The sequence below is a fragment of the Corylus avellana genome, chromosome 1 (genome assembly GCF_965113065.1).
Source record: "Corylus avellana chromosome 1, dhCorAvel1.hap1.2, whole genome shotgun sequence".
Lineage (NCBI taxonomy): Eukaryota > Viridiplantae > Streptophyta > Magnoliopsida > Fagales > Betulaceae > Corylus > Corylus avellana.
Window position 1 is genome coordinate 13,381,617 of NC_142490.1, and position 24,176 is coordinate 13,405,792.

The window sequence follows — 24,176 nt, forward strand, 5'->3', positions numbered from 1 at the left end:
AATTGAAAAAATAAAAACACAAAGATTCTGGAATATTATTTTGTGACACTGAGTTGTTTGATATCATCCTTTCAACCATTGTCGTCTTAATAAGTGCTTTTGATAACAAGTAATTGCCAACATATTAAGAGCATAGAGTTTTTAAGTCAAAAAACACTTTTTGACAAAAGTTTCATTTTTAAGCTTTTGCCAAAAGTGTGTTTTGGTTATTTTTAGGCTTTTTGGACTCTTAAAAACACTTCCTCAAAAAAAAAAAAAAAAAAAAAAAAAAAAGGCTAAGGCTAAGGCTATGTTGGCAAAGGCCAGAATATTATTCCTCAAAAAATTCAACTTCTTAACATTTTTACTTTTTATATCACATCAATTAATTTTTATTATTATTTAAATAAAAAAATCACTACAATTTTTTTTTTTCATACCAAACATGCTTACTTTTTCTCATATCAATCAATTTTTACTACAATGAAAAGGTCGAAGGCCTTTGCCAAACTAATCCTTAATGTTTTAGGTATTTAACTTCTAGTACAAAAGACTTACAAAGTGGCTACTGAGTTTTTCATTGAATACTAGTAAGATAGGTAAAAGACACACATAAGTTAGTAAAAAGAAAGCCAAGAGATTTCTTGAGAGTATGTTTTAGCATATGCTAAATCAAAACTTTCAATTGCAATCTTTTAAGCATTTTTGGTGAAAAATTAGTTATAAATTTATAGTATGCATTATAAAAGGAAATTATTATAAAACTATTAAAAGAAGAACAAACACTCTGAAACACATGATATAGTCCAATGTGTAAAGACTAATCCACTACTAGATGAATAAACAACATGAATACAATAGGAGCAGCCTTGCACTAAGCCAAAGCTATTTGTCTTTTTGCCCCTTCTGTCCTAAAGAGTAGCATGCAGCTTCCAGACTTTTTATTCAGCTAAATAAGCTGAACCCATCATTACATAAATTCATAAAAACAAAAACTCCAGTTTTGCTCTCAATTTGATGATATTTACCGTGCTTCCAAGAATGTAATGGTGACTCCGTTTCCTGAACTAGTTGCATGCTTGCTAGACGAAGGATCTGCTTGATGTGAATATGTAAAGAAACCCAATTGCCTTGGTTGAGGCAATAAACTCTCACTGCTTAACATTTGAACCACAAACGACATGTTTAGTCTATTTTTTGGTTTTTGTTGCACACATAACAAACCCACATGAATTTGTCGTAATACATTAGATAGAGTGCACAAGTCACCTACCAATTCATAGATCAGCTCCATTGGCTTGTCTTCGATCCATAATTTCCATGCCTAAAAGAAATAAAAACCAATTTTTTGTGGGTCAAACAGAATGCCTTCAAATTGGCCCATGACCATTAAAAGACATCGGATTACAGGGGGATCATGTGACCCTCTATATGGTCAAGAACTGCATTGTTAGTAAGTGGTTTGCTTATTTTTTTATTTTTTTATTTTTTTAAAAAAAACAAGTAAATTATTAGGATTTGCCACTCTTTATGCTTACATGTCCAAGAAGATTAAGATTGTGATCAGGGTGGCAAAATTCTCTGTTCTTCTTCCCAATCATTTATAAATACATCAGATTTTGTTGAGTACTCTCGATGCATCGCATACTCAAGAGATGTATAACCACTGCCAAATACCATTGCAATGAAAAAGAAATTAAAAACTACTAAACTTAACTTATAAAAAAGTTTAAGAATACTTACCATGTTCCAATAATCCTATTGGTCTCAGAATGAGTTTGATCTCCCCCGAATGATCTAGCAAGGCCAAAGTTGGAAATTTTTGGATTCATATTGTTATCTAGATGAATATTGCTAGCTTTGAGATCTCTATGGATAATTCTCAATCTAGAGTCTTCATAGCTTTAACAGCACTTTTGGTCATTCGTAACTTTAGCAAATGGAAACGGTCTAAGAGCATTCTTACCGGCCTTACCAAATTTTACTACCAAAATAACCAAAAGTACAATTTTCACTATTTAAACTACCCACTGTTTTAAATCATTCAAAGCAAGAATCTTACTATTTTAAGTATCAACTTCTACTATTTAATTTAAATATTCTTTTTCAAAGTCTTCTTTATTTGTTTTTTAACTTTTTTCAGTGGGTGAGCTTTGGATTCAGTTGGTCCAATGAATGTGGTGGGACTCCACACCGCATGATTCAATCAAAGTAATCAAAGAAAACGGAAAGCAAGAAAACTTTTTGTTTTCCTACGTGAGAAATCACAGAACCTCCAAATCGAACCCCATTTCAATCTGCTACAGAGCAATGATCTCTCATCTATCCAGCATTGTGCAATCTGCCAAAAAGGCTCCTCACATGTCTTTGTTTGTAGTGAACAGATTAAGCATTTTAACTCTCTGATTACAGTTGGTGAATAGATTACGCATTGTGCAATCAATAGCTATAACTATGGATGCTTTTGTAGAAGATTCTTCCCACTTCTCCAAATTTAGCTCCCATGGATTCTATAATTTTCCTTGTTCTTGCTTATCTCTACACTCGTCCACTTTCCCTCATTGCTCAACCAACAAATCCAGTCTCCCACATCACTGTAATGGGTGTTGTTTATTGTGATATCCGCTCCAACAACACTTGATCTAGACATAGCTACTTCTTTCCAGGTAATTATCCCTTAAGACAAAAAGCTACTCTATAGTTTCATTCCCTTCTCCCAAATTTTCTAAGCAACCAAATATAGAACTAGCAGGAACAACAAATGCACCGAACAATAAAATAAATAAATAAATAAAGGAAAGAAAAAAGAAAACCAGCAATGTACTTCACCCAAAGCTTTCTGCCAGAAATAAATTCTTCATCAAGCAAGCAAGTTAGAATTTCAAACAATGGACTAACCGTTACATTGCTTAAGGCTCGTTAGAGTATATGCGTAAAGACAAGAAAAAAATTATTTTAAATTTCTTTATGCTTTAATAATTACTTTCATTGCTATTGCATGTAATAAACAACAGTAAAAACACTAAATGTTTTAGGCATTTAACTTTCAGTACAGAAGAGTTACAAAGTGGCTATAGAGTTTTTAATTGAATACTAGAAAGATATGCAGAAGACAAGGCATCAGTCGGTAAACGAAAGCCAAGAGACGACATTATCGTGCTTCAAACACTGTATTGGAGATTTCGTTAGCTGAACAAGTGCCATGCTTGCCAGAAAAATCTGCTATAGGAAAATCCGTAAAGAAACCCGGCTGTTTCGGCTTAGGCAATAAACTCTCACTGGTCAACATTTGAACAACAGACGACATGTTTGGTCTATCTTCCGGTCTTTGTTGCACACATAACAAACCCACATGAATGTGTCGTAATACACTAGATAGGGTGCAAGAGTTACCTACGGCCAATTCATCGATCAGTTCCATTGGCTTGTCTTCAATCCATAGTTTCCATGCCTGAAAGAAATGAAAGCTAAATTTTAATGGGTCAGGCTGCATGCCTTCAAATTGCCTATGACTATTAAAAAAGCATCATAATAACATGGCATAATAAGATCCTCTGTACTGTCAAGAACCACATTATTAATAAGAAGTTTCCCAAAAAGAGAGAAAGTAAATTAGTAGGATATGTTACTCTTTTGAGCTTACATGTCCAAGAAGATTAAGGTGGTGGTTTGGGTGACAAAATCTGCTGTTCTTCTTTCCACTCAATATTTCTAATACTAAAACTCCAAAGCTAAATACATCAGATTTAATTGAATACTGTCCATGCACTGCATACTCCGGAGACATATATCCACTGCCAAATATCATTGTAAAGAAAAGAAGTTAAAAAAATAGTTGAACTTAACCTATAAAAGAAGTTTAAGCATACTTACTATGTTCCAATAATCCTATTGGTCTCGGAATCAATTTGATCTCCCCCGAATGATTTAGCAAGGCCAAAGTCTGAAATTTTTGGATTCATATTGTCATCAAGAAGGATATTGCTAGCTTTGAGATCTCTATGAATAATTCGCAATCTAGAATCTTCATGAAGATAGAGGAGCCCTTTAGCAACACCACGAATAATGTTAATGCGCTTATGCCAATCTAGCAATTTACTCTTTGCTTGATCTGTGCAATTTCACACTCATGTTAGTACAATCAATTTCATTAATTAAAGAGGATAAGTCTAAACTTCAATGCTCTAAATCAAGTCAAGGTCAAGGTTCAAACCAAAAATAAAGAAGTCCAAGCTTTTGTTGGGCATATATTCATAGATTAACATGTTCTCATTCTCTTGAATGCAACAACCAAGAAGCTTCACAAGATTACGATGTTGAAGTTTTGCAATCAAAATAACTTCATTTTTCAACTCGTTCAATCCTTGTTTAGAATTCTTTGAGAGTCTCTTCACAGCTATATCTCTTTCGTCTGGCAATTTACCCTGAAAGTGAAAGAGTCTATATAACTTGGACAATACAAAAAACACTAAGGATGGTGATGCCTCGCTTAGTGTCGTGCATTCCTTCACGTTGCAAATGACACCTCTCAAAAAGATGTGTCGTTACTGTGCAAACGACACCTCTTTTTGAGAGGTGACGTTTCAATAGTGGAACGACGTCACCCCTGTGACATCAACCACTGTCGAAACGACGCCAATGTCGTTTCAATAGTAATGCATGATGTTGCCCGGAAAATGAAAAATATAGCTCTTCGATTTATGTTGTCATTTACCTTGTACACAGGTCCAAAGCCACCTTGTCCCAGTTTCTTGTTGTCTGAAAAATTATCTGTTGCATTAACTATGGTTGCTAGATCAAACATTGGTAACTCCATATCTTCCTTCCCATGACTTATCTTTGTTGTTCCTAAAATAATAAGAGATGCATGGGCATGAAAAAATCTTTGATAGTTATTTTATCCAAAGCGAAATACTTACCCCAAAATATGCTCTTGGTGAAAAGCATATTTGGGTTTTGAGTTTCTACCTGGGATTTTGAGTTTCTTCTTCCATATGTATGAGACTAGTGCAACTATTATCATTCCCATGAATAGTAATGCTGAGTTGACTATAATTGCTACTAGTTTCTTCTCACCGGAACGCCTCTTTTTCTCAAGATGCTCTGAAAGACCAAAACAGAGTCAGGTATCTAGACGGGGAAATGGGCGTGAATAAAGTGGATGAAGCAGTTGATCTCAACACCCCACTTCCTAGTTTTCCAAGCATTACAATTTGTCTAGTTGTTGTATGATCAGCTTCTTAAGCAAGTTTTATAAACTCTATAGTCAGGATTTCAAATTTTCAATTCATGAGTTTGCTTTGATATCACCTTAAATTACAATTTATCCAAAAACTTAACATGTAAAAAATTATAAACTTAATCATTTAATAGTATATCGTCCTTTCCACCTCATAAAATGAACAATTTTATGAACAAACATGTAAAAAGTGTCCTTTCGCCGGTAGAAAGCCGACGACATAGTTTTCCATGTCTTAATTTAAAATATAAGAAAAAAAAATTCAGAAAAATCCAAAGAGAAAAAGTGAAACGGTACCAAGTTCTGAAATGGCCATCCTTATATAGAGGTCTTGCCCACCCTCGGAGTATTCTCTTATATCAATTAGGCTACCAAACCAAAGCACGCATCCGCTTCCTCTTCCCCTGACATCTAAACTTGAATATGCTGTGCAGTTGCAGTTTTTCAAACACATTCCTTCGCATTCTTTGAGGCTCATGCTCTTGTTATACCAGGAAGAAGATGTGTCAGGCAATTTCACCCCCGTGCGCTTCAGGAATCCATCTCCGCCATTGCATTCCAAAGGAGTCCTTCGAACACACCCATCAGACCAATCTGCTGAATCCCAATATTTTTGAGACTTCGAAAAGAATCCTTCCAAGCATGAACATACAGGAGACGTATTGATGTTGCAGGTAGCATATACACCGCATAAATCATAATTTTCGCATTGATCTGCCTGGGAAGTAGAGAAGAGCTCCCAAGTATGTGTCCGGCCTATCCATGTGAATCGCTGACAAACGCCTGATGGGATTGCCAAATATCTTGAGAAAACAGAAGTGTTAAGGAGTTTGGACTTGTAATAGACCTCATTCTCATTCAACACAAATTCAGCCTCAAATACTGGATTCGGTCTGAATTGAGGATATCCCGTAAAACGAAGGCCATTCCATGATCCTATTCTAGTCTTTATTGAATCTCCCTCCATTTTAACCAGTTGCGGAAGCCCACGAGGATCTAACCGCATTGAAAATGCCCCTTGAGCAGGATCATCCGTGCTCTTCCAAGATGATAAAAACCTCTCTAGACCAGTTACAAAGTTCCATCCAAGTTTCATTTCTGGTAGGAGCGTATCACAAGGATAGTCAAAACTCTGCCACAAAAACTTCTCTGGGTCATCATCGTTTCTATCTTTCACAACAAGATTTCCGGTGTCCAAGAGCTGCGCAACTGGATTTTCTACGGTTCTTGATGTATTAGATGACCAAACAACACCACTTGTGCTATTAAGAAGCACAAGAATTCCATCATCAGTGACCTTTAAAACTCCCGAGTGATCGCTAAGCGGAGCTTCTCTGTTGGCTACCCATACAACTGTCTCCGAAGATACTGTGTACCAAATTCCGACATAGCGACGATTGGAATTATCTAGTGTGAAGAATCCCAATTGGAATGATCCCCCAGCTGAAACTAAAGAAGTGCCACTGTCTCTGATTGATTGAGTTGGAGTAATAGTGTGTTGTGTAAATACATAGGAGATTCTAAATAGAGAGAAGAAGACAGAGTAGACGAAAAGATGGGTAATGGCGTCCATTGATTTTCTAATGGTTTACCTTTTCTTACTCGGAGAAAGTATTATATGTATATAAGTCAAGACTTCGATGCACTGCTATCAAAGCCTTTTATCGGTAGTCGCATTGGTCATCTTATATTCGAGTGGTCCTTCATGTTGAGTGTGACTTGAATTTAGAGTGGGCCCCGTTGCTTTTTCCTCTTACTTTCTTTGGTCTTACATATCCTACTTGGAGTAGGAGAAGAATTCGTTGCCTTGGAATGTGATTGTTTCAGAGTCTTTAGTGCCTTATAAAAGGCTTGTAGCATGAGCCTTTGAAGGTGTGCCCAAAACGTGAATCAGTGAAGCACCAAAAGAAGGTGGGTTGTTGTGCAAGGGTGAGTGTGCCGCATGAGAGAAAAATCAAAAGGTGGGTGTACAAGGGCAGCAAGCTGAACAGCTCGAGGAGGAGCTGCTTGGGTGTTTTCTTCTTAGTGATCTTTTAAGAGAGTCAAAAACAAGTGATTAGAAAAAAAGGTGCTGCAGAATAAGAAAAGAAAATAGATATCAGTCATCATCTGTTTCAACAAAAAAAGAGTTTGTATATTTGTATTTTGTCTTTTCTAATGGTTTACTTTTTCTTATTCGGAGAAAGTAATATATGTATATAAGTCAAGACTTCGATGCAATGCTATCAAAGCCTTTTATGGTAGTCGCATTGGTCATCTTGGGTGTGTTTGGCAAAGGGCTTGAAAAATGAAGTGGACTGAAACTGTAGCAGATTTAATTGATGTGAGAGAAAAAAGTAAGAATATTTTGTATAAAAAAGTGAACAAATTTGTTTTGTAGTGATTTTTTTATTTGAATAATAATAAAAAGTTATTGATGTAATCTAAAAAGTAAAAATATTGAGATTAATTTTAAGAGAAATTTTTTAAATTTTTGAGTCCGATTCAGCCCACTCTTTTGCCAAACACAGCCCTTATATCCGAGTGGTCCTTGATGTTGAGTGTGAATTGAATTTAGAGTGGGCCCCGCTGCTTTTTCCTCTTACTTTCTTTGGTCTTAAGAGAATAATTCATTGCCAGACACTTTGGGTATATTTCTCAAAGTTGGAATGTGATTGTTTCAGTCTTTAATGCCTTACAAAAGGCTTGTAGCATGAGCCTTTGAACGTGTGCCCAAAACGCACCAAAAGAAGGTGGGTTGTTGTGCAAGGGTGACTGTGCCGCATGAGAGAAAAATCAAAAGGTGGGTGTACAAGGGCAGCAAGCTACACAGCTTGAGGAGGAGCTGCTTGGATGTTTTCTTCTTAGTGATTTTTTAGAGAGCCAAAAACAAGTGAATAGAAGAAAATGTGTTATAGAGTGAGAGAAGAAAATAGATGACTAGTCGAGTATGGAGCCTGAGTCAATATAGCAAGGCGCTTGGTTTCAAAGAGAGAGGATATGCATATTTTTATAGATAAGTAAACTTGGGAATTAGTGTTTTCTTAGTAATGTGGAATAAGTTAACCGGTTGTATTTAAACTGCATTGGAACAATAATACCCCCTACAAAAAATATTTTTTCAACGTCTCTCTCAATCTTCCTCACTAGTCATTGCACATCTTTAACTTAAACTCTCATTTCCCACTCTCTCAGTCTCGCTCACCAAACAGGCAGTGATAGTGTTTGAGTCTGTTTGATTCTTCAATAGTTTCTGCCTTTCACAATCTCTCTCAATAGTTTTTACTCGATTCTTCTTCCTTTCATTTGTGTCTGCTTTAATTGAATCGTGGTCCTTTTAATGATTGTTTTCTCTCTTTGATCACGAAGGGTCTAAAATTTTTCATTTTCTAACGCTTAAATATAAATACAATTTTAAGATTTTAATAATTATGAGATTTATAATTAATTATGTGTTACTTAGTTTATATATGTGTATATATATATACACACACGAGCTTATACGAACGTGCTCACGAACCTAACCGAATCGAATCGAGTCGAGTTTGCTTCGTTTAATATTCGAACTAGTATTTCTGTTTACGAAGCGTTTCATTTAATAATCGAATCAAACACGAGCCGAACTTATACAAGCCAATCCCAAGCGAGCGGCTTACTCACTTAACACTCCTACAAGTCCCCTGCAATCTATTTTACTTTTCAACAAAATTGAATTCAGGAGTGTCAATAAACGCCTCCGTGGATTTTCTACTGCATGGAAGTCCTATATCACGTTACTTGCAAACGGGGCCAATGACATTTAAAACTCCCAAGTGATAGCTAAGCGGAGTGTCTCTGTTGGCTACCCATACAACTGTGGAGGAAGAAATTGTATACCATATTCCCACATATCGACTATTGGAATTACCTGGGCCGAAGAATCCCAATTGAAATGATCGGCCAGTTGAAACTAAAGTGCCACCGTCTCTGAGAGATTGAGTTGGAGTAATAGTGTCTTGTGTAGTGCTGGAGGTTCTTAAGAGGGAGGAGAAACATAACGAGTAGACAAAGAGATAGGGAAAGGCTTCCATTGACTTTCTAATGACTGAATGCAGGACATGAATAGAGAAGTCAAGATTTAAGATACAGCGCATTATTTCTTTTTGGCTTTTCTACAAATTTGAATTCAGGATGGTCAAAAAGATGACTAATGCATATTGCATAGAAGTCCTTCCATTTTTATTTTCAAATGCATACAAGTCCTATCACGTTTTTTACAAACGGGGACCATCAAGTCAGTCATGGGGGCACTAATTGAATTTTGGCAATTTCCTTCTCTCTCGTTTTTTTTTTTTTTTTTTTTTTTTCCCCTAGAAAGACCAAAATCATATTTTTATACTATTTTATTAACAATGCACTGTCAAACACGTTAATAAAGTAGAATAAAATGAGGAGAAATAATAAGCGTATTAATTTTATTTTACTAATAGAGTTTTAATAAATTGATGTCTAGCTCGTTCATTGATATTTGTTATATTTTTATTAATTAATTATTTTATTTTTTTAATAAATAAGCTATCATTCACAATGGATGAGCCAAATTTTTATACAAAATAGCTCCTCAAAACTCACTTTTATCTAATTTAGACCTGAAAAGGTTACATGAAATTTAGGAAAGAAAAATTACCTGAAACCATGCATAAAATTATCAAACCGTGCATAAAATTGTAGTAAAATTGAAAACTGGGATCTAAAAGGTAAAATTTGCAGAAGAAGGAAAAAAAAAAAAAAACACACACACAAAGATTCTGGAATATTATTTTGTGACACTTAGATCGTCTTTTCAACCATTGTCGTCTTAATAAGTGCTTTTGATAACAAGTAATTGCCAACATATTAAGAGCATAGAGTTTTTAAGTCAAAAAACACTTTTTGACAAAAGTTTCATTTTTAAGCTTTTACCAAAAGTGCGTTTTGGTCATTTTTTGGGCTTTTTGAACTCTTAAAAGCACTTTTAATTTTTTTTTACCAAACATGTACTTTTTAAATTCAAACGAACTTTTTGAGTGTTAAACGCACTTTTAGACCCATCAAACGCACACTCAAACAAGCCCTATGAGTATTTGAGATTGCATTTAAGAAATAGAACTTTTAAGCGCTAAAGTTTTTACCAAAAATACGTTTTGACCATTTTTAAAGTAAAAAGGTAAAAACAAATTTTTAAAAAAAAAACACTTTTAAATTTTTTTTTTACCAAACATGCTAGCTTCTATTTCGCACAGCTTTTTAGATATTAAAAGTGCTTTTTAAGATTTCTAACGCAATCTTAAACGGGGTCCTAAATTAACTCATGTCACCTTCCCAACTCGAAAATGCCTCTACAAATCCTATGTGGATTTTTTTAAGCCTATTAGTTACAAGAAACAGTTGTTATGAAAAAGACAAACAGTGATACCTCTCTCTCTCTCTATATATATATTTATATATATATATATATATATATATGAAAAAATTACAGTTTACCCTCTCAAAGTTGACAGAGTTTTTCAATTCGAACACCAAAGTTTCAATTTTTGCAATCCACCCCCCCAAAGTTCCAAATTTTTGCTATTTGACCAATTTTATCCAAAACTTCACATACTGCCTCTAATTTTTATTTTTTTATTTTTTATAAAAAAATGAAGAAAAAAAAATTCGGGGTGGCCGTGGCTCGTAGCCACCCCTTTGGTCATCTGGTCATTTTTGCAACCCCAAATTTATTTTCGTTTTCATAAAAAATAAAAAAAATAAAAATCAGGGGCAATATGAGAATTTTGGGATGATATTGGTCGAATTGAAAAAAATTGGAACTTTGTAGGGGTAGATTACAAAAATTAAAAATTTAATGTTCGAATTGAAAAACGTTGTTAACTTTGGGGAGTAAACTGTAATTTTCCCTATATATATATATATATATATATATATATATATATATATATATATTTGAGATATGAGAGGAAAAGTTTATATGTCTGGGACCAAATCTCTGCACGTGTACAAATTAGTAGAAGCATGTAGACTACATACACTAGTATAGCCACTACATAAGAGCTGCTTAGGCTAATTCTAGTTGAGCCCTGTCAAGCAGTATCTTTCAAGTAAATTACATGGTTTTTTGGAAATTAAGGAAATGAACCTACTGAAAGTGAGCATGAGAGAGAGCTGATGGACTCTTCTCAAGTTCAATAATTCCATCTGAGATGATGCTCTTTCCCTTCAAAAACTGCGAGTACCATTTTGCAGAGAGCTTGGGGTACCTTTTCAAATCAGGGTCATCCAAATCTACATAGTATAGGCCATAGCTTGAGCCATAGCCATCCAATAACTCGAACACATCCAGGAAAGCCCATGTGAAATACCCTCTTGTGTTTGATCCATTCCTTCCAAAATTTTAAGAATGAAATGAGGGCAAGAAAACAGAAAAACAATTAGAGCAGATGCAAAAAAGAAAAAAGAAAAGACAAACAGTTGTATCATATCAGATAAACAATTATAACCAACCAAGTAACACAACATATCATGGTTCTGTTTCACATATAAGAGAAGCAAAAAGTAACCTCATAAAATTGGGGTTATGATTATGTATACATATACCCAATTATGATTGTGTACACTGGAGTTTTACAAATACTAAACAAGTGAGCAATGACTTCAAGCCATGGTCACATGCTAATATTGGAAGTAATGGTTCTCCAGAAATGCAAGCTAATAATTGGTCAGAAGGCCATATTGATTTCAAGTTCAGCCTAAATTTTTTGCAGAACTATCTGAACGGTTCTAAAACTATGACTTAGGCATTTGAGCCCAATTCATTAAGGTTGCATCTGTAACAACCAAAGGAAAGAGCTAGTCACGTCTATGCTATCACTCCAAAAAGATTAGTCAAGTTGTAATAATGGAGCTCTCTAAATTCGCTTATAAAGCTCAATCTCACCTAATAAGGAATCAATATAAGATTTAACACCCATGAATGCCTTTATAATCCATCCACTCTATATGGACTACTCATCTTCCCAATGTGGGATTAAGGTGGGAAGCTTTCATCCCAAGTTATGGTGACCAAGTCTAGAATCTTCTACTTTTCGTTGGGTGTCTGTGTGTGCTCGCACGCATGTCCATTTTGAAAGAAAAAACGTGGGGGTGGGGTGCGGGGATGCTTAATTGGTCTTGCAAATTAATATCTTGTTTTTATAGTGTACTGCCATTTGCCATTGGTGCTTTGCATCTTCAAAAGCCTTACCTTCCCCCTCACAAACGGGTGGGGATGAGAGAGCAATGTGTCCACAGAAAACATAAAACTATAAATTATTCTTAAGCCAAATGCTCTTAGATGGCCAATGGTTAGAGAGAAAAATCATTATGAATATAAGTTGGATGTTTTCCGTTAAAGGTATGACCTTCTGTAGCCCAATAATTGTCAGATTTAGCTCCCATAATGAGGTAGAAAGAATATTTGTAGCCGATGCTAGTTAGCCACGTAAGCTTTGCGTAAAGTATGCATACCTCAATGCATCTAGAACACCTCCAATATATCCATGCATATATTTCACCCTTGGAATGTCATCCAATGTTAAATTCCGTTGCATCCTCTGACCTAATAAGACATGCCATACCAACTATGACCGATTAGATATAGAACACGATGAAATAGGTTACATAAGGAGTGTTACAACACAACACAACACAACCCTGCCCAACCCACCAAGTGCTGCACCAAAATGACAAATCTTACAATGTAGGAGGCACTGCCTCACCATTAAAATACTTATAATAAGATGGTTGAGTGGTTCTTGTTCATTTCATGCAAGACCACAGCTATCCTGGAGGTAGAAAACATACGGTTGTGGCGATTAATCACAATCTAGCCCAATCCCATGCTCAATGCAAGATGGCCAACTATCTAGTGGGTTTAAGAGACCAACAAAATTGGCATGATTAAATACTTTAGCCACTTGGTTGTTTGACATGATTACTCTATTGAGACTTCATTTGAAATTTTCAAAACAGATTTGTTCATGGTCATTTCATTTGCAATGATTTCTACAGTCCCAGGGTGAAGGTTTCCTCCATGATTCATATAAGATGAAATGTGTATAATCATATGACTTACCCTAAAATTTCATACAACTTGAAAACCAGCATTTCATGAACGTTCGAAAAATATTTGTACATGAAATACACCTTTTTACTGCTTAACATACTCTTCAATCCAGAAAGAAACAAAAAGAAGAAGCAAAAAAAAAAAAAAACAAAACAAAACAAAAAACAAAGAAACAAGAAGGATTCTCATGGAGCAACTACCTAGAGAGCTTGTGTGGGTGTCCGCACGTGTGTATGAGAGAGAGAGAGAGAGAGAGAGATACCATTTTCATAAATGTAGATTGGAGGGTTGCCATAAACTTGCTTGACATACTCCAGTAGTCCTTGCAGACCGCAGGGTGCAATAGGAAACTGAGTAAAATAAAGCTGGTTACTGAATAGTGAACTATATAAACCAACTCAGTCCCACTTTCAAGCTGAGAATTCCTACTTCTGACTTTATTTGTTCACTCTTACCTCAAATGACGAACTATCCTGCATTGCTGCCACAACCAGAAAATCAGGAAGTTATTTCTATCCATCCTTTATACAGCATGAAACTAGCACTTGTGTTTAGCAGAAGATGACCAACTCTTAGTGGAGTGCATTGGCCTAGTCTTAATTCATCTAGTTAAAAAGTTATGTATAAGAGACAGTATAGTACATGAAGAATTTGTTAAAAGGGCCGCTATGTGGAACTAGAATAAAAGTCAAACCAGTGAGAAAAATTGTCTCAGCGAACTTGACCAATCATTGACCGAAAACAGTCCTTAATTTGTAATAATATAAGTAAAGAAAACTTACGGATGAGCTCTACTCCTGCATCCATGTTGTAATCTCGATATTCCATCTTCAGGCTGTTGGAGTTGTCTTTGGCATATATATTGAAGTAATGTATTACCCCTATGAAGTCAACTGAACCCTTCACCTGTTTGGATTCATGATTTGTAAAAGCTGGAAGTCTAGAGCCCACAATTTCCTTCATCGTTTTGGGATAGTCCCCAAACACCAAGGGATCTAGAATCCTGCAGGAAAAAGCAGGGCAATACAGCCAAAGGTTTTAAATAAAGTCTCAAAACCCAACATAAAACTTGATTAGAGGAATTCTTACCTTCCCCGAACTATTACTAGTTTTTTGGCACACATGGAATTGAAAGTACAAATCAATAGAAGCAGAATGTTAGAGATACCAATATACAAACAAGAAACGAGAAGAGGAAAAGATAAAAAGATAAAAAGGTTAAAAGAAAAAAATTAAGGAAAGATGGTGCCACTTCTAGGATATGTTATTTACCAACCAATGAAGAACTCAAAGGCTCTCTGAGTTGCAATTGCATCTTCTTTTGTGTCTGTTAGAGGAACAAACCACCACCCATAGATGCTGATCCCTATGAATCCATGTTGTTTTTCCTGCATCAAAATGTGTGTTCTAAAAGCCAAAAATGTGTGCATTGCGAATAAATTTCTTTATATATGTAGCATTAGAATGGAAAGATCATACTTATATCTAAAGAATTTGTAATCAGACACAAAGCTTAAAGTTTAAACACAAGGACATAGCTATTACTGCTGGACCAGAATTCTCTTAATTTGATTAACGTAAAATATATGGACAATACTGACCGATTGGTATACCATTAATTGAAATTCCTCATATGGAAAAGCTTAGCTAGATACCTGATACTTTCTCTTGTACAATCTTGCAGCCGAAGCATGAGCCAACACAATATGATGCATTGCTAGGTATGGCTCAGTTGAAGAATTTCCCCTAGAGCAGTAACTCAAACCAAATGGAGGAGAACATCGTTGAGGTGGCACAAAGCCCGAGTCATAACCTCCTAGGACAAACACATTAGGCTCGTTAACAGTACTCCAATATGAAACCCTGTCTCCAAACTCTCTGAAGCACACGTCCGCATATGCTGTGAAATCTTTCCTGCATCCAGATATAGATAATTCAATCATATTGATCACCCCATGCAATGTGACGGGAATTTACCCCAAGCACGTAAGGAACAAGAGTTAAGAACAATACACAATCTTTCGGCTAACCCATCCTCCGTACTCATCTTCAAGTGCCTGAGGAAGGTCATAATTCTGCAAAGTAACATGTGGTTGGATTCCTGTGCAATCAAGGGAGAAAGCAATATTTAGAAACAAAATGTTCCCAGGCATGGTTATCTTAGCAACTCGAGATTGCTAATCGGCATCATTTGTGATGGAAGTTGGGCTTTAACCATGGCTAACTAGTTCATTGATGAGATTGTTGTAATATTGTAAACCCTTTGGATTGATAGGCCCTCTTCCATCTGAAAAGAAAACACAAACACTTTTGTATGAACAATAATATTTGAAAAGGAATTACTAGAAATTCAATGGTTCCTGTTTAGTTATCGAATGATAGTTTGGTGATCATACTTGGGATAAGTCTTGACCATGAGATGGAAAATCTATAGGCTTCAAGGCCTGTGTCCGCCATTAGTTGCACATCTTCCTGCAAGAGATACAGGAACCCGAACATATGTGAACCTTACTCCAATAAGATGTAAACAGTGATGTGATTCAAACCAAATGAAGATGGTATTCCTTGCAGTAAATATAACATGATAGGAACAATTTCTTTCTTTTATAACAATGAAATGATCTTAATTAATTGTAATAAAGGATTGTTGATCAAGGCATATAGTATACACCTTATATTTATGATATTCATCACATGCTACATCTCCAGTTGCTCCGTGTGCATTCCCTGTAAGTTTGAGAAGGAAAATTTTAAATTGTGTCATTTTCTTACCAATATAACTATATCTCACATTCATAAGTCTAACAATATCTCACATTCATAATTGATGATTTTATTAAACCACACCAGGTCTGGATTCTGATACAAGAACTCAATGTTCTTTGACCTTAGGGTGCCTTAATTTTTCCTTTTATTCTTTTTCCAATACCCACAGTAAGGACACTTCAATGGTATTTTTTTTCTTTTTCTTTTTCCTAGTCAAATAACAACACACCCAGATGTAATTTAGCAGTCCCATGATAGGAACAGAGGGTTAGAAGACTACTGAATTATACACACCCAGATGTAACAATAAATATAAGCATTAATATATAAAATGTCCTGATGTGGAAGTTTGGCAAAAGATTAAAATTTCAAGGAAAGTTTATTATTGTAAAAATATTCAAAAGGGGAAAAAGAGCAATGGTACTCATCAAGAACATTTATTACAATACTGTCTGATCGAATTAAACGACTTTCAAACCATAGAAGTAAATACAAGTATATAGATTATAAATTGTTCTGGGAAGGAAAGTACTGGGTGCTGATCTAAATGCTAAAATAAATCCGGCATCCAAATAAATCACCAAAAAACTCTGAAAATTAATATGCAGCTAGCAAAACCAAAAACCAAAAAAAAAAAAAGACTGACCGGCCTGAGCAAAGGTGTCCCAAATGCTAGGAGTCCTCCCATCTTCGTTTGCTGCTCCCTCCACCTATCATAAATGACACATGCATGGATCATTCATCAACATAAATTTTCTTTTTCTTTTTTGCCTTTGCTTTATTCTTGATGATCTTCTGGATCAATGTTGCTATTGTAGCTCACACAATATGGACTCAATACCCAATAAAAAGATTGAGAAACACACAAAGTTAGAAGCCATGCAAAAGGGAATAGATTAAGTAACCTGATAAGCAGAGGAGCCAGAACCGAAAACAAAGCCAGGTGGGAAGTCATCCCTGCTAAATTTATGTGAGCTGGAGACTCCCACTGCTAAACTCAGCAGACAAATTAGCAAGAAAGAGAGCCTCGACATGTTCCAGCTTATTGCACTTTTCTCTCTCACTACTCACGCAGAGAAGTTCTTTGTTTCTTTTCTTTTTTAGTTTTTTCTCACACACACACACACACAGAGACGCAAAGCAAAACTCTTCATTTGGCGCTTCTCATTGATGATAATTTATTTGCATCCATACAAAGTTGTCACTTTAAGTCTTTAATGTAGGAACACTGGCCACGTGTGGTTGAAAGAACTCGGGCGCACAAGACAATACGACATAAAAATATAAGGGAATGAGCGTCGTTTTATTTGCCTTCCCAGTTCCCAGATTAAACAACATTTATCATAGGAAAAAACAAAACAAAATTTATCGGGAAAACTGTTTCTTCAGCTAAAAAATATATTTCTATAAAATAAAAGGAAACGGTTAAATGGTAAGACAGCAAGCTTGGCAGTTTAAGTCTCAAGAAAACTTTTAGACCCTTGTCCTAAAAATCATATCACTTGCCCCTTTGAGAGTTTTTTTTTTTTTTTTTTGAAGTTTGGATCATTGTTGGGATTTTTATTTTATTTGAGGTAATTGATATGGAATCCTATAAAACGAGTTTAGAAAAGAGAAGTTTAGAATATTCATTTCTATTGAAGCTAATAAGCATGAAACTTTAATGAGAGTTATTATTATGAGAGAGAGAAAGAGACGTAAAGGGTAAAAATAGTTTTTAGCGTTTTATGTTTTGAATCGTTTGTTAATGTTTTTGTTTTGAGAACCAAAAACTTTTATGTTTTGAATCGTTTGTTAATGTTTTTGTTTTGAGAACCAAAAACAAAAAGAGTAACTCATTTAGAGGCCAAGAGCCAAGAGCATGGAGGAACCCAAAAGGCATCTTCCAATCCCAAAATAATCCTCTATATGCCATATGGTTTTCCAATATTTTTAACACATGGCATGAGACAAGACTAGAGTCGGGATTCAGAGTATAGAACATACTCCCAGTTCAATTCACAGCCAATTCATTGTGAACCTAGCAGAAGCATCATGCCTATACAGATTAAGGAGATCAACAACTGTATAACACCAGCAGTGTCCATACAAGTATAAAGAGAGGCTCTTTAGCAGTATAACTTCCCAAGTTATACAAAAGTAGTTCGGCTTAAGAAGCTAGATTGGGCTAATAAGACTCTGAAGTGGTTCTATCTGCATCTCTTTCCAATGCGAAAAAATACCTCCATGAAAATTCCCAAAAATGAAGGCTAGTTTAACTTCTTTCAATAGCAGTAAGAACCTGCAAAGGGACAATCAAATATAATCCGCTTTGCCCGTATTAGATTAACCATGAAGGGAGCGCCATCACAGCTGCAACTCACATAAATTATGAAAACCACCCCTGTATGGAGCAGGGAAAGACAGACTGATGCAATAGAGCTTTCTGCTCTGGCAGCAGAATCATGAAAGCACAAGCAGAGTAAATATAGCCATTACCTGCTTCACATAGATATCTCTGCTCACCACATTCACCACATGAGGAGAGAAGCTCGTTTGAAGCCACCGCATAGTTTACTCCTGAATTCAGATATAATCACTTGAGATTCCCAAATTTGGGTGACAATCATTTGAGCCTGAGGTTGCAAAGTACCTTGCCTTTATGTGGAATGAAATCTCATTTTCCTAAACTAGTCGAGAACCAATTTTTAATGAGTAATGTTACACACACTTTCACTTTCACACTCCCAGATATGACTAGCTTTTAAAGTCACAATTGAATCAAAATTTAGTAGAGATTTTAAAAATCACGTCGAGGTAGCATTACTAATTTGTACTACCTCACACAATAAATGAACTTCTCATCCTCGGTGTCAACATTTCTATGATCCTCTTCACATATCTTGGCAATTACAAAAGAAAATAAATGCATTGCAGATTTAGCACAGAAAAGGAACAGTGAAATTGGTATAAATGAAATAAAGAAATGTTATTTCCACAAGTTTTATGTATGGCATAACGACAAACACACATAATATCTCTACCATTGTGTTAACATAATCTAATTAGTTCATCAAAAATATGAACCATTGCTGATAACTAAAACAGTACTCAAATCCCAAAGTTCAAATTGAATCTTCACTAAATCAATTTGAATCATCTGCATAAAACTTTTCTTAACAAATCTCACAACCACATACAAACTAATTTGCAACTTCAAACCACACATTCTCTTATTAAATCTCCAATCCAATTAGAGAAACGGCTAATACATATGAAAACAACAATAACAAACATAACAACACAGCTCTAATCATTGGAGACATGAATGAGAAATGAAAGAACCAAGAAACCATAACAAGAAAAAAACAACGAACTTAATTAGAAAAAAAATGCTTGACATGATCATTAGGTGTACAATGGCAAATCGGTCCACGCTCCGGAGACATGTCCGTTCTCACAGACATAAGCTCGAACAACCGGCTCACCGTCGTCGTGGTACCCAAAAACCCGCCTCAAACAGAACGCAGAATGCAAATCCCAAGTCTCTTTGGACGCGCAGAAAGCGCAATTCACATCGACCTTGCTCCTATTCCCATCGTTTATCGTTCTCCACACCCGGGTCCTCTTGAAGTTCTTGAAAATTCCTCTAAAGAGCATGTAGTTCCGCTTCTCCTCGATGTGAACGCACCCAGGCCAATCGCAAATATACAAACAATCGTCGCGGAACTGCCTTGCGAGCAGCTTGCTACCTTGCTCTCGGCTTAAATTCCAAACCCCAGAAGCCAAATGGGACCGCATCTGCCGATTAATCTTCCTCCTCTTCGACACCGGAAGTTCGTGTTCCACCTCAGCAACGCCAATACCGTTGTTCTCAGCAACAACCTCTTCGCCTGCAACCTGGGCACCATCTTGGGAATCTGAATTATTGTAAACAGTATCATAGTATAGGTCGTCGAAGAGCGACCAGGAAGGTTCAGCTACGGAATTAGCATCGTCTATATGGTGGCTCGGGCATGGCTCGGTAGTGGATGGCAGAATCTGAATCGGAATCGGAATCGGAGACGGTATGGTGTTGCGGAAAATCTCGTCGGGGCCGAGTTCGCGTTCGAGGCCGAAATCGGAGTGCTCGAGGAGGACGCCGGCGTGGAGCAGGCCCGGACAGCAGACGGCGAGCTTGTGGAGCGCGGCCCAGCCGCCGAGAGGAGAGGAGGAGTTGGCTGTGCCGGAAATGAGATCAGAGACAACGGACGGGATGGTGGTGGAGCACTTATGGCGCCAGCAGACGGTACGGATCAGGGACGAGAACTTGGTGGACACGCAGGCGAGCCTGGCCCAGTTGCGCGGGTCTTCCTCGAGCTTGAAGAAGATGTTGAGCACCACGTCGTCGGAAAGCTTCGAGAACGCCGTGTTCGTCATTGTTTTGATCGATTATTATCCGGTTTTCACTCTGGATTCGGGTAGATTTTGCGAAATGGGTATGGGTTTCTAGCGAATTTGTGAGATGGGTATGGATTGCTTTTCCCTGTCCTTGAGATTTTCGGTGGTTTCTGAGAGAGGTATGAGTTGGGTTTTGGACAAAGAGAGAGAGATGAGAGGGTGGGGTGGTTTGTATGCGAAAATGGTGACGGTGAGAGACCGGCTTGTAATTATTGCTAAAAACAAAATAATAAATAAATAACAGAAAACCAGTAACTAAAATTTCCGAAAAATGATGATTGTTATTTCAAATTTTCTCTATTTTTTCTAATTAGTTCATTTAAAAGGATAAAATTATTTAAATTTTTTAAAATTAAAATTTTTGGACAAAATTACTCTTCTAAATACACTAACGAAAAAAAATAAAAAGAATTTAAAATGAAGATGATCATTTTCTAAAATAAGATGTAAATTATAAAATAATTAAATTTAATTGTAAATTTGTAATTAATTTATACATTTACACGGTATTTATCACATTGTTTATTAAATAATTAATTTAGTTTTTAAAAAATCACAACTACAGTCATTTGACCTAATGGGATAAAACTTATGGAGAATGCTTTTAATATTGATATTTTCTATATCTCAAGGCTTATTTTTACATGTAATTGACACTTGTTCTTTTGCTTTTACATGTTTAAACAAGAAGGCTTTTACATGTTTAAACAAGAAGAGAGTGGGATTCCAATTAGAAACTTCTATTTTATAAAGTATGATTTCTAACTGATTGAACTACCTCTTAAAAACACGTAATTGACACGTTAAATGATGTTGTTGTTAAGCTATTTTATTTTTTACTTTAAAGGCCGATCTCATCAAAAAGAAACCTTAATTATATCCATAATTAGAAAACATGCCCCTTTTCTCTTTTTCCCTCTAACCCAAAAAGAGTAAAAATGAAGAGGAGCTCCGAGCTAGAAACGGGCAAACATTATTAAATAATTAATTATTGGTAGAAATTGTGAGGCCAGAAATGAGGGAACGATTGTGGGGAATTACGTCGGGGCCACCAGAGACAGACACACTTGGCGCCGAAAGGATGCCACGACACACATCCTGGGCCACACCAAAGATGTCAGATTGCACCATGGGCATATCTTGTCACGAAGTGGACAACGACACGTCGACACCCATTATTTATTTGTTTGGGAGATGATGCCAATACTTTTGTGCAAGAATTGAGATATGGTATATATATATATATATATATATATAATTGTAGATAGATATTGACTATTATTTGGGTGGATAAAATTGTGATTTAAAATGAAGAAGTGCAGCATAGCTTGGTAAAGAAATAAGACAAGATCCAACAAGAAGCCACATTATCTTTATTTTTCCCACTTTTACCCTGCAGACCTCCGATGGCAGTTTCGCTAATAAAAATTTATACTTTGGCTGGTCCATGGCCAAACGGGACATACTTTATTACAAAAAGGAAGTTTTATTTTGGAAATTTGGTGCCCACACTTAGGGGTGTCAAAAATTATTGAAAAATTGGAAAACCGGAGTCTCGGTTTAAAAAATTCAAAAATTAGGTACCCCGGTTCCCGTACCAGTTTTTGGTACCCGGTTTTTACTTGGAATACCGAAACCGGGTTTTCATTTTATATATATATATATATACTTAGGTTTAGGTTTAAGGTATTTTAAAAAATTAAATTTTTATTTCTAAGACCCAAATAGGCAACAACATTGATTTTTTAAGATTTTTGGACTTTTTTAAGTTCATTTTTTAATTATTTGGAACAATCACAACAAAGCCCCTTTAATTTAGACAAAGTGACTAATAGATTTTTAAAAAAAGGGCCAACTTATGAAAGGAAAAAAAAAAAAAAAAAAAAAAAAAAGGGCTTATTTTAGGTATTTAACCTAAAATAAGCCCAAAAACTAATTTTTTTTTAAAATCGGAACCGGCCAGTAACCGGGACCCCGATTAACCGGGGTCCCGATTCCAGTTCCGGTTTCTCAAAATCGAGAACCGAGATACCCCAGTTCCGGTTCCCGATTTTAGCCAAAAACAGGAAAATCGAACCGGGTTGACACCCCTACCTACACCTATCAAATTCCATGTCAAGATAATTGCGACCATTCCAAATGGCTTTAAAAGTTTAAAGATGGTTAATTAAGCGGTTTATTATATATATAAAATGTAAGACTCCAGTTTCACATCTGTCTAAAATATATAAATGTAACTTCCAATTAATTTTGTTGATGGCGAGGCATAATAAATCATTGCATGCTCTTCAAATTGATCTCTATCACCAGAACGGTAATAAAAAAAAATTCTAAGGAGGGCATGATCTATCCTGGTTCTTAAAAGTATATATTTTTTCTTTTCACTTATCAAAGTCAAAATACACGCTTTATATTTCAAAGCTCAATGATGGAGCAAAGCGTAGATTGATGCTTGATAACTGCTATTGTGATGTCATTTCCTTACATATCTCATGTTCATCTTTTTTCAAAAATTCACCATTAGATTTGGCTGATGTCAAGAAGGTTGAAATTGTAAATACGCCTACATAATTAGGCAAAAGCGTCAATCGGGATGATATATTATTATTATTTAATTATTAAGCAATTTACTATAAAATTAAAATGCAGGCGGATATAAATTTTTTTCAATCCAATTTAATAAACAATTGTGTCATCTATCATGAAAAGTACATGATTTCTTATTGAGAAATATCAGGAGTTAATAAGTTTTTGATATTTAGCGTATATTTTTTTACAAGTTTAGTAGATCAATTATTATATTTGTGAGATGTGTCATTGACTTATGTAAAATTCACATAAATTTACAAATTTAATAATTAATTTGTAAATAAATAAAAAAATTCAAATATGACTCTTAGCGTTTCTCATTTTTTATTATAACTTCTTGTTCCGTCAATTCCATCTCTTCTAAAAAGTAGGGGTGTCAAAAATAACCGGGAAACCGGAACCGGGACCGGAAAACCGGGAAACCGGGAAACCGGAAACCGGAAAACCGGGACCCGGTTCCGGTTCCGGTTCCAAAAAAAAAAAAAACCGGAACCCCGGTTCCGGTCCCGGTTTTTGGCACCCGGTCAAAACCGGGAAAACCGGAACCGGGTATTATTTTATTAAATAATATATATTTTAATTCTTTTACTCTTAGTATTACGCAATACTGCCAATGCGTCTTTTGAAGGTTTTCGCCTTTCGGTGTTTTAATATATATATATATATATATATATATATATATATATATTATTTTAATTCTTTTATTTTTTTGAGTTTTGAATTGTTGTAGTAAGGGGTATTTATTTCTTGTGCATATTGGTTTGTTTACATACTTGTTTTTACTTTTTATTGTTTTAATGTTTTCTTTATGTATCTAATTTAAAATTATGTTTAGGGTATTTTAAAAAATTTGAATTTTTATTTCTAAGGCTCATATAGGCAAAAACATTGATTATTTAGGATTTTTATGCTTTTTTAGGTTTATTTTTTAAGTATTTGAAACAATCACAATCAAGCCTCTTTAATTTAAACAAAAAGATTAATAGTTTTTTTTTTTTAAATGAGCTAACTTATGAAAAAAAATAATGGGCTTATTTAGGCCCAATACCTAAAATAAGCACCAAACACTAATTATTTTCAAAAACC

General features: G+C 35.4%; 3 protein-coding genes across 5 annotated transcripts; all 3 read right to left on the reverse strand.

The window, feature by feature from the left end:
• Positions 1–1,003: 1,003 nt before the first annotated feature.
• Positions 1,004–6,791, reverse strand: LOC132169138 (G-type lectin S-receptor-like serine/threonine-protein kinase At4g27290). 2 transcript variants are annotated; one of them, XM_088513366.1, is made up of 7 exons: positions 5,516–6,791; positions 4,948–5,082; positions 4,694–4,827; positions 4,193–4,403; positions 3,853–4,090; positions 3,623–3,773; positions 1,004–1,303 (listed from the first exon to the last, which is right to left on the reverse strand). In XM_088513366.1, exons 1-7 carry the CDS (start codon positions 6,789–6,791, stop codon positions 1,004–1,006), a joined length of 2,445 nt encoding a protein of 814 aa, XP_088369492.1. The 2 variants fall into 2 exon arrangements, with proteins under 2 accessions (XP_088369492.1, XP_088369474.1); XM_088513348.1 differs by lacking the exon at positions 1,004–1,303 and adding an exon at positions 2,962–3,430.
• A 4,397-nt stretch (positions 6,792–11,188) lies between these two features.
• Positions 11,189–17,226, reverse strand: LOC132170257 (beta-glucosidase 11). 2 transcript variants are annotated; one of them, XM_059581168.2, is made up of 13 exons: positions 16,988–17,214; positions 16,729–16,792; positions 15,988–16,043; positions 15,713–15,788; positions 15,532–15,603; positions 15,330–15,417; positions 14,972–15,230; positions 14,589–14,704; positions 14,099–14,319; positions 13,772–13,797; positions 13,579–13,666; positions 12,719–12,809; positions 11,189–11,595 (listed from the first exon to the last, which is right to left on the reverse strand). In XM_059581168.2, the coding sequence occupies exons 1-13, from the start codon at positions 17,114–17,116 to the stop codon at positions 11,352–11,354; spliced, it is 1,530 nt and encodes a 509-aa protein (XP_059437151.2). In that variant the 5' UTR covers positions 17,117–17,214; the 3' UTR covers positions 11,189–11,351. The 2 variants fall into 2 exon arrangements, 1 of the variants encoding a protein (XP_059437151.2); XR_015911361.1 differs by having other exon boundaries at positions 11,506–11,595; positions 12,719–12,831; positions 16,988–17,226.
• Positions 17,227–19,172: 1,946 nt separating this feature from the next.
• On the reverse strand, positions 19,173–20,669 carry EID1 (F-box family protein). The gene has a single exon (XM_059581169.2). The coding sequence runs from the start codon at positions 20,478–20,480 to the stop codon at positions 19,470–19,472; it is 1,011 nt and encodes a 336-aa protein (XP_059437152.2). The 5' UTR covers positions 20,481–20,669; the 3' UTR covers positions 19,173–19,469.
• Between the last annotated feature and the right edge of the window lie 3,507 nt (positions 20,670–24,176).

Coding starts and splice junctions, on each gene's coding strand:
- EID1 (XM_059581169.2), bottom strand. CDS start 20,480: ATGACGAACACGGCGTTCTCGAAGCTTTCCGACGACGTGGTGCTCAAC.
- LOC132170257 (XM_059581168.2), bottom strand. CDS start 17,116: ATGTCGAGGCTCTCTTTCTTGCTAATTTGTCTGCTGAGTTTAGCAGTG. Junction 15,418..15,531: donor CAATGAACTAGTTAGCCATG/GTTAAAGCCCAA, acceptor TTGATTGCACAG/GAATCCAACCACATGTTACT. Junction 13,798..14,098: donor TGCAGGAGTAGAGCTCATCC/GTAAGTTTTCTT, acceptor TGGTTGTGGCAG/CAATGCAGGATAGTTCGTCA.
- LOC132169138 (XM_088513366.1), bottom strand. CDS start 6,791: ATGGACGCCATTACCCATCTTTTCGTCTACTCTGTCTTCTTCTCTCTA. Junction 4,091..4,192: donor CTTGGACTTCTTTATTTTTG/GTTTGAACCTTG, acceptor GAAATTGCACAG/ATCAAGCAAAGAGTAAATTG. Junction 1,304..3,622: donor ACCTTAATCTTCTTGGACAT/GTAAGCTCAAAA, acceptor TATTTCTTTTAG/GCATGGAAATTATGGATCGA.